The sequence below is a fragment of the Lipotes vexillifer genome, unplaced genomic scaffold, assembly GCF_000442215.2.
Source record: "Lipotes vexillifer unplaced genomic scaffold, Lipotes_vexillifer_v1.1 scaffold301, whole genome shotgun sequence".
Classification (NCBI taxonomy): domain Eukaryota; kingdom Metazoa; phylum Chordata; class Mammalia; order Artiodactyla; family Lipotidae; genus Lipotes; species Lipotes vexillifer.
Window position 1 is genome coordinate 1,037,492 of NW_006792529.1, and position 9,449 is coordinate 1,046,940.

Genomic DNA, 9,449 nt, shown 5'->3' on the forward strand with positions numbered 1-9,449 from the left:
TTTCCTTTGTTCATTATTTCTTTCTCTTAAGAAGGAAAGGTTCTTCCTCCCTGCTAAATTAACCATCCCATGTATGTTGGTTTTTTCCCATCTCCTCCTCCTGGTTCCTTCACATTTTTCTATCAGTTCTCCCCACTATCTTTGCAATCTCCTCCAATCTACAGATTTATTATCCACTGCCTAAAAACATCCTCAGGTATTTCACTCTTCCAAAAAGACCCTAATAACTCATCTAGTCTCATTTAGTTTATTTTTTTTAATCTTTTTTCTTTCTCAAACCCTCAAACTTCTTGAAAGAATAGTGTTACTCATTTTCTCAATTTACTATCATTTAGTCTGATTTCGTCTCTCACCTGTCTGTGCAAGGGAAATAGTCTTCTTAAAGGTCATCAGTGACCTTTGTGTATCACATATATTCATCTTTTCATTCATTCATTCATATTTACTCAGAAAATATTTATGTTGTGCTTGCTATGCATCAGACACTTGCTAGATACTAGAGGTGTATCTGAAAAAGCAATCCTTTTTGTCAGAGTTTATAATTTTGGTAGAGGAAACAAACAAGTAGAGAAAGAACTATCAATATTAGGCAGTGGAAGAGTCACAATTTTTTAAGCATAAGGCAATATGAAAGTACAAGAAGCAATATCTAACTCAGCTTTGAGGTGGTCATGAAAGCTTTTGTGGACATGAAAGATTTTTTTCCTTTAAGGCTTCTCTTAAAGGAAAAAGAAAAAGTATTCAAAAGAAAAGGGGAGGAAAGGCATTTCTAGCAGGGAAAGTATCTTTCAGGAGAGAATCTAAAAGTTTATATGCTTTGGGTTATCTGTAAATTCAGTAACACAAGTGCAAAATTTGGAGAAGTGGATGGTGATGATGCCCTGGAACAAGGGTTCTACCTGGATTGAGTTTTTAAAGTTCTGTTTCAATGTTTGTGTATTTCAGTGTGCTTTGGGAGGGCAGGCAGAGAAGAGAGGTCTATGCTTTTCATCTGATTCTAGCAAGTAAGAACCTATGACTTCAGAATATGAAGAGCCACTGCTATAAATGTAGTCAGGGACCAGCTTATGGAAAGGCTTTGAATACTAAGCTAAGGAGATACTAAACTGTATCTTGAAGACTCTAGTTTGAAGAAGTTTAAGAAATACAGTATTATGCTCAGATTTTCATTTCTGGAAAGTTCACTCTTTGTAATGTGCATTATAATACGAGACAAGCAAGAAAGCAAGACTGCAGAGAGGGGAATCTAGGACACATGAAGTAGTCCAGGCTTGAGCTGAATAGTCATCTATGATAGTGACCATGAGTACAAAGAAGAGGGGTGAGTCAGAAACATTTAGAAGGTAGAATTTAGATTTTAGTGGAGTTCTGCCCCCCTCATCCAGAGCACACACCATACATCCCTACACAGCTCCCCCCACCCCCCACCCCATCCCCACATGTCCCGTCTTACGTATCTTGTACTTCTGCATTTTAAATTATTTGAGCTTGGGACTGTGTCTTTGGATTTTCCATCCTCGTAGCACCTAGTGCAAAGAATGATGTTTCTATAGCATACACGGTATTCTAAAAGCTCTGCATATATTAATTCATTTAATGCTCACAATAACCCTATGAGATGCACACTACTATTATACCCTCTTTTCAGTTGAAGAAGAGTCGCAGGAAGGTTAAATACCTTCCTAAAGTCATGCACCTGGTAAGTACTGGAGCTGAGATTCAAACCCTAGCAAATCTAGCTTCAGAGTCCAGGCTTTTAACCCGTATGCCAAACTGCCTCAAAACTGTAGTCACATTTTTGAATACCACCTATCCTATCCAGCAATTTATACATTGCTTTATTAAATTTAAAGCAATGTATAAAAATTTTCTAGTCTCACAAGAATAAATTTAGTACCTTATTTGATTTGTGTGGAACAGCTAATGAGTTTGCTTTCTAATGTTTATGTTTTAGTCCTTTCAGAACCAATTCGAAGATACAAAACTTACCACAGTGATATCTTTAGTACCTCCAGTGAAAGTCCGTCTGTTGTTTCCTCTGAATCAGATTTCAGAAAAGGTGAGAGGGATCTGAACAAGCAAAATGTTCTTAAGAAACCATGATTGTTCTTCTCTTTCAGTAGTGTTGAGATATAAGGTGTCAAAAGAATAATTCTATATAAAATTTTTTAATTATAAAAAACTTCCAGTTACTCATTTTAACAGTATTATAGGAACTTGATAGCAGTTTCATCAAATAGCAGTGTAGTCATTTTCGTAGTAGAGAAAATAATTGTTTTCAAAATAACATGACTTACCTCTAAAGAGTTTATTGACATTATGTCACTAATTTGGTTACATGAATATGATTTGTAAAAATTATCTTATGTGTCTGCTGAATGCTTGAGTTTTACATAAGATTACTTGATATTTTTATCACTTGTACTATTTCTGTTTCATTCACAATTAGTGAGAAAAAGTGAAGTGTCAAAGAGATTTGAGTCCAACAGTGGTCTCCCAGGGGTAGATGAAACCCCAAGTCAAGGCCAGTCACAGAGACCAAGGTATGTAGTATGAAAAAATGATAATATATTTCCTGTTGCTGGTGTTTTTTTTTCTTTGTTAGAATCAAGGAGAATTTTTAAAAATTATTCTTTTTCCTCTGTTTTCTCCATTTTCCTTTTCCTTTTCCTCCTCTTTAAGTTCTTGCAAATTCATTCAATTATGTAAAAGATGTTACAGTAGTTTGAGTTACTGGAATCTTTTAAAATTAGAATTGGCCCTGATTATTTATAGTTTGTGCTTGATTTTTTAAATTAACATGAATATAAAATAACTTATTAACAGTAAGGAAGTTCTGAAGGCACGGCATTAAACATCTGTGAGAAGATAGTAAACTTTGATTTCTAAGAGAATAATACTTCTTTCGAGGTTGAATGGGCTCAACAAGCAGGCTTTCAGTGAGTATTATTTGTTGAATGAATAATTAATAGGTTACTACTGAATAACCTATTATGTAAAAAGTTAATTTTTCACTACATCTTTCCTGGCTTAAAAGAGGTCATCTTGTATTTTTTAAAGCCCACTTCGGGCTGTTTAGAGTTCATTTTCATACTGAAATACTCAGGTTTCTTATAAGGTGTTGTGTATTATTCTTGTGCTAGGGTTAGAATGGTGGTATTATAGGCATGGATTGATTTACTTTGTTTGAACTGAAAAGTGTCAAATCAGTAGTGAATATATTAATGTGTATCTTTTGCAGGTGTGTACAGGTTCCTTACATGAACAGAAGCATGTTATTAATGTTAAGCATTAATTTGAAATTCATAATGTGATATTAGAGAACAAGAGGTTGCTTCCAAATTTACTCCCAAACGACAGGAATCCTCTTAAATTTGATATCAGTTCATTTAGTTCAAGTGCCATTATACACAAAAGAATCATTTGAAAATTAACAAAAACTTGCCCCTTCGTTGATTAATTCTGGCAGACACTGTTTCATACCTCTAAACTATTAATAGACCAGGTAACCCTAGCCATGTGATTAAAGCAGACAATTTATCCAGGGTTTAGACTCCAAGAAATTACATTGCACTAAAATTATTCCTTAATATTCCAGTTTTTATGAAACTTGTGTGTTTTTCTCTTCCCTCTTGTTCCTTTTAAATTAGTCTATGAGGGACTTCCCTGGCAGTCCAATGGTTAAGACTTCACCTTCCAACACAGCGGGTACAGGTTCAATCCCTGGTTGGGGAGCTAAGATCCCACATGCCTGGAGGCCAGAAAACCTCCATAACATGAACATAAACATAAAATAGAAGCAACATTGTAACAAATTCAATAAAGACTTTAAAAATGGTCCACATCAAAAAAAAATCTTAAAAAAATATAGTCTATGATACTTTCTTTGAGGAAAGCTCTAATAAGTATTCATTTACCTAAAGTGGTATGATCTTTGCATAATAGCATTTTCTATTTTTATGACCCCATTGTGGTAACAGTATTTGTGATTACTATTTTGGTAATTTTGACCAAAGAGGTAAGAGCTAAAGACAGATCTATGCTTGATATTACATAATTTTGTTAAAGAAGCAAAACTGTTTTGGGATGACCAGCCATACGAAGTGAATGTTGAATTGCACTAAGCTCTGTGTTGAATTGAGGAAGTCACTCTTCTCTATATATGTAATTTGGAGAAAACTTATAAATAGTTAATATGATGCCCTTTTAACTTAATCAGAAATAGGAGTAAAGATAACAACTGGAAGAATTGTTGGGATTATGTGTTGATTGATTGATTTTTTTTCTGTTTTTTTCTTTACACTATTGTAAAGAAAACCAACCTTGTTGGTTATCTATTTTAAATATAGCAGTGAGTGCATGTCGATCCCAAACTCCCAATCTGATTGATTGATTTTATAGTCAGTTTGCTAGTTATTTAAAATACATATTCCTCCACACAAAATTGAACCATTTTGTGAGTCTTATTTCAATTTTCTTGATAAGGTACCTAAAAGCGTCAGCATTATAAGAGAATCTTAGTTTTGACTGTTTCCGGTTTAATTTTAGGAAACATTAACATTGAGGCCTTAGCTCATCAAATCGTAATTTAGTGATGAGCTACCTTTTATTTCACAATTTAAGAGGTTAAAAAACACAACATAGTGTTCATAGCATCTGTATTAGATAAAGTTATAGGTGAAAAAAAATATTTCAAGGAGAAGTAGATTGTCAGGTCTGTGTATTTATTACATTTAATGTAAGGTGCTAAACTCTACTTCTTTTAGAGTACCCCCATCTCTTCTTTCTGCACAAGGAAAAACACATTAGCTAAAGTATTGTCTAGATTCCTTATTCAAGTGCAGAGTTTTCTGTATGTGTACAAAGGCTTCTGATAATATCCTTAACATGCTGGTACTTAATCGGGAGGTTCTGTTTGTTCTTTAGGTCACATATTTGTGAGATCTATAAATAGTTCTGTATTTAGACATGTTGCCTGCTTCTTTATAAAATTTCCACTTCTTTAGCTAGAATGAAATGGAAAAACAGATCCAGACAGTGCTATTGATTTGTATCATAGTGGGTGGGGGGGAGATTAACAGGATGTTATGAGTCAGATCCAGAAGAATGAGTAATTTTTGGATTTTGAGCTATCAGAAGTGTCTTTCAGTGACCAAAAAAGATATTCAAAGCTGTTTTCCAAAGAGCAACTCTAAGTTTTTTTTCTGTGTTAACTTTTGAAGTACAATTTATACATAATGCAATTCCCACTGCTTCTGTGCCTATCTGCTTAATGATGTAACCATTTTTTCTGTCTCAAAAGAACCTATTTATTCATTCCTAAATCATCTAACGAACAAAAAATTCAGACAGAATCTGATGATTCTGCAACAAGGAAGTAAATCATTTGTTGCGCAAAGCTAGAAAAAATAAGGAGATTAGATAGAGAGGGTATTGAAAGATAGAAATAGGAAATTTTAGAGGTGGTGCAGTTATTGGTAATAGCCAGCATAACCATGGGTGTAGATTGCTGGCTGAGGTGGAGGAGGCCAGGGTGTTGGAGCACTCTTCAATTTCTGTCACACCACCACGAATGATGACAGCAGTAGTGGTGAAGACCACTGAGTCAGCCACTTAAATCTTTCATGAATAAGGGGGAGTTGACCACAGGACAATGTCTAGAGCAAAGCAGAGCAGTGGATGGTGTGAGTTCATAGCATGTACTTCAGAGAAGCTGGGGGCTCTTGGAGGAGGAGTCAGTAATGATCTCGAAGCTGAAATAAAAATCACGGGGAATCTCTATCGCATGTCCCGGCCCACTGGTGCAAGATTATGAGAATCAAACAGCACCTATCTGAGAGAACTGCAGGGGAAGCAGTTTTCAGAAGATGCTGGGATGTTAAGAGAAGAGGTGAAGGATGTAGATCTGCCTACAAGTGGGACACAATACTATATTAATATATTAAAACTAGGACTGAAATATTACTGCAAGAGTTCTGAAATGAAAAAATAAAATTTGTTTACATTCTTGATACTTTACTTAACATGACTTTTTCTTGATTAGACTTAAAGTAATTGTTTTCTTCCCAACCCTTACTTTTCTCTTCTATATGGCAGACAATATGAAACACCCCTTGAAGGCAACTTAATTAATCAAGAGATTATGCTAAAACGGCAAGAAGAAGAAATGATGCAGCTGCAAGCCAGAATGGCCCTTAGACAGTCTCGACTGAACCTGTATCCAGGAGACACACTCAAAGCTTCCATGCTTGACATCACCAGGGATCCCTTAAGAGAAATGGCCCTAGAAACAGCCATGACCCAAAGAAAACTAAGAGTAAGTTGATTCTCAGGTTACTGCACCTAAACTTGGCCTCACAGGGAAATGTTATACAAAGTACTTTAAAAAATTCTATAGGTATCCTATAGGTTGCCTGTAGTTAAAATTGAAATCTCATATTAGTTTCCATTGGTGTTAATTATCTTGTTGGTTGATACTAAAATAAATATTTAGCTGTTTTCATGATTTCATTTTTAAAAAAACATTAGATGGAGTTAGAGTATCTTAACTGTGTATTTTAAAAATATATTCATGAACCTAAAGTCAACTGGCTTTATTCAGTATTGTGGGGGATTATTTTTTAATATTAAGAAATTTTTTAACCCACAAACCAAGAAAATCAGAGATAGAGAGTTCAGAGGTGGTTCAGAAGCTCAAGAATGCTATCAAGTGCATTCTGTCTTGCTGCTCTGCCATTCTCAGAATTTTGACAGTAATTCTCTTTATAGTTAAAGGATGACTGCATTATCTCCAAGCATCATATCCTAATATTACAATATCCAAAGATAAGAAAGAACAAATCTTGTGTCTGTGGGGAATTTTTCTTTTATGTGTTTAGTTGGTTTATTTTTCTTTCAATATATATCCTCTATATTTTTATAAGCATAAGCTCAAAATGAACATAGTCTTTTCTCATATAAAATATCATGAACATTTTACAACTTTTATAAGGCTATTGTTAAGGGCTGTAAAGTACTCCATTATGTGAACGTACTGTGTACAATAATTTATTTAATCAGTTTCCAGCTATTGGACATTTAAAATGTTTCTAATTTGTAATTGCTATAAAACATCCTTATGTTTTATCCAAATCTTTGCAGATAACTTCCTCCAAGTAGAATAGCCAAGTCAAAGGCAAAATACCTTTTAAGACATTTTATACATATTGTCAAATTGCCCTTTAAAAGTTTCTTCCAATTTATGTTTCTTCTGATCATGTCTGTTTTCACCATATTCTTACCGACTCTGATATTATCATTCTTTTTTTATTATTATCACCAATTTGATAGATGAGGCAGTATCTCATTTGTATCGTTCCTTTACAAATAATTCTTCAAAAGGAAAATAAATGTTAGGAAAGTGATAAAATCTAGAATGATTTTTTTCTTTTTAGTTCTACACTAAGAAAGTATATTATCTTATTCTGCTTTGGGTTTTCTTGCTTATTTCAAAGAATCTTCCTAAAAGCATATTTGTATACCCTGAAATTGATAGAATTCAAATTTTCCTCATAGTCTTCTAAGGAGAAGAAACAGTATTGCATGGTGCTAATTACACTGAACTACAAATTAGAAGACTTGGATTCAGTTTCTAATAATTCAATTTCTAATAATATGTCTTTATGTACATTTTTAAACCACTTTGTGTCTCATTATGCTAATTTTTAAAATGTGGAATTGGGTTGTAATTTATAAGACAGTGTCTAATTTGTTTTTGTTTTTTTTTTTGCGGTACGTGGGCCTCTCACTGTTGTGGCCTCTCCTGTTGCGGAGCACAGGCTCCGGACACGCAGGCTTAGCAGCTCATGGGCCCAGCCGCTCACGGGCCCAGCCGCTCTGCGGCATGTGGGATCTTCCCGGACCGGGGCACGAACCCGTTTCCCCTGCATCGGCAGGCGGACTCTCAACCACTGAGCCACCAGGGAAGCCCAGACAGTGTCTAATTTTAAAGTTATTAGATTCCAATAAAATACAACTGAATTTATTTTAAGCCGAAGGGAAGAAATTCAATAAGCCTTCATCAATTTATCATTATAACCAATACATTTGTCAAAATTAAGCAATAGGCAGGATAGCATGGGCTTCCAATAATTAAAGGCCCACATAAAGCATAAAAGGTACCATATATACACATCTTTTTCTAAAATCATAGTTTCAGAGAGCTAATGCAGAACTTTGGCTCATTAGAGAGTCTTTAGCTTTATAGTATGCCACTGTTACGTGTCATCTCACTAAAAACCTGTGTTTCCTTTCAGTCAGTCAGTGTCTGCTTTCTTCATCAGAGACATGCTATATCAATGACTAAGGAATTTGAACTGTTGGTCATTGAAGGACCACACAGTGTTTTTTCTAAAAAAAAAAAAAAAAAAAAAAAAGGGCAGGAAGGGGGAATTCCCTAGAGGTCCAGTGGTTGGGACTGCGTGCTTCTACTGCAGGGGGCCCAGGTTCGATCCCTAGTGGGGGAAATAAGATCCTGAGAGCCGTGCAGTGCAGCCAAATAAATAAATAAGTAAATAAAATAAAAAGAGTAGGAAGGCTATATTTTTGAGGCTGAAAATAGTACTAGTATTAGGAGGAACAGTTTCACAATTGAACTAATGTTATTTCCCCAAACATAAGTTTTTAGTTCTTCTTTTTTTTTCTGTATTTTTTTTTTTTTTTTTTTTTTTTTTTTTTGTGGTACGCGGGCCTCTCACTGTTGTGGCCTCTCCTGCTGCGGAGCACAGGCTCCAGACGCACAGGCTCAGCAGCCATGGCTCTCGGGCCCAGCCGCTCCACAGCATGTGGGATCCTCCCGGACCGGGGCACGAACCCGTGTCCCCTGCATTGGCAGGCGGACTCTCAATCACTGCGCCACCAGGGAAGCTCTGTATTATTTTTGATGCAGACAAATTTTTAATGTTCATACTCTATTGCCTTATTTGGTCTGTATCAAATTCTGTGTTTTCCATGGCAGACTATTGTCATTTCTTCTACTCTGTTTCTATTCTCATTTAAAATGTGTCCTACTGGTTCGTTGAGTATTAACAAATGCTTACTGTTAAACTTTTACTTAAATGGTACCTGTCACATGTTCCACACCTGGCTGTTGGATAGAATTCCCACATCAAGCAACCAAATGAACTGTGCAGTGAAATGCAAAGAAGAAACCAACAAAAATAAAACTGCAGTAACCCCCCATTAGTTCAAACACATGCATGCACGAAAGCTCGCCCCCCCCGCACACACCACCTGCCTTTGGCCTAAAAATTAGCCCTGCGTTCATTCTACCTTTTGCCCATTTGGACATAATTTTTCCATCTATTCTGAATGCTGCTCCCTCCTGGAGTCTAACTTGTTTTAAGTTATCTCTTCAACCAATTCTCCCCTCTAGGCAGAAAACCCTGGATATCCAAGACATAAAGGGAAAG

At 35.5% G+C, this 9,449-nt stretch overlaps 1 protein-coding gene across 5 annotated transcripts in view; it reads left to right on the top strand.

Moving 5' to 3' along the window:
- Positions 1-9,449, top strand: part of PTPN13 (protein tyrosine phosphatase non-receptor type 13) — a 230,421-nt gene that overhangs the window by 127,293 nt on the left and 93,679 nt on the right. For all 5 annotated transcript variants that reach the window (XM_007465716.1, XM_007465717.1, XM_007465718.1 and 2 more), the window contains 3 exons: positions 1,964-2,059; positions 2,450-2,543; positions 6,097-6,316. In XM_007465716.1, coding sequence (XP_007465778.1) covers positions 1,964-2,059; positions 2,450-2,543; positions 6,097-6,316 — 410 coding nt within the window. The remainder of the gene's footprint in view (positions 1-1,963; positions 2,060-2,449; positions 2,544-6,096; positions 6,317-9,449) is intronic.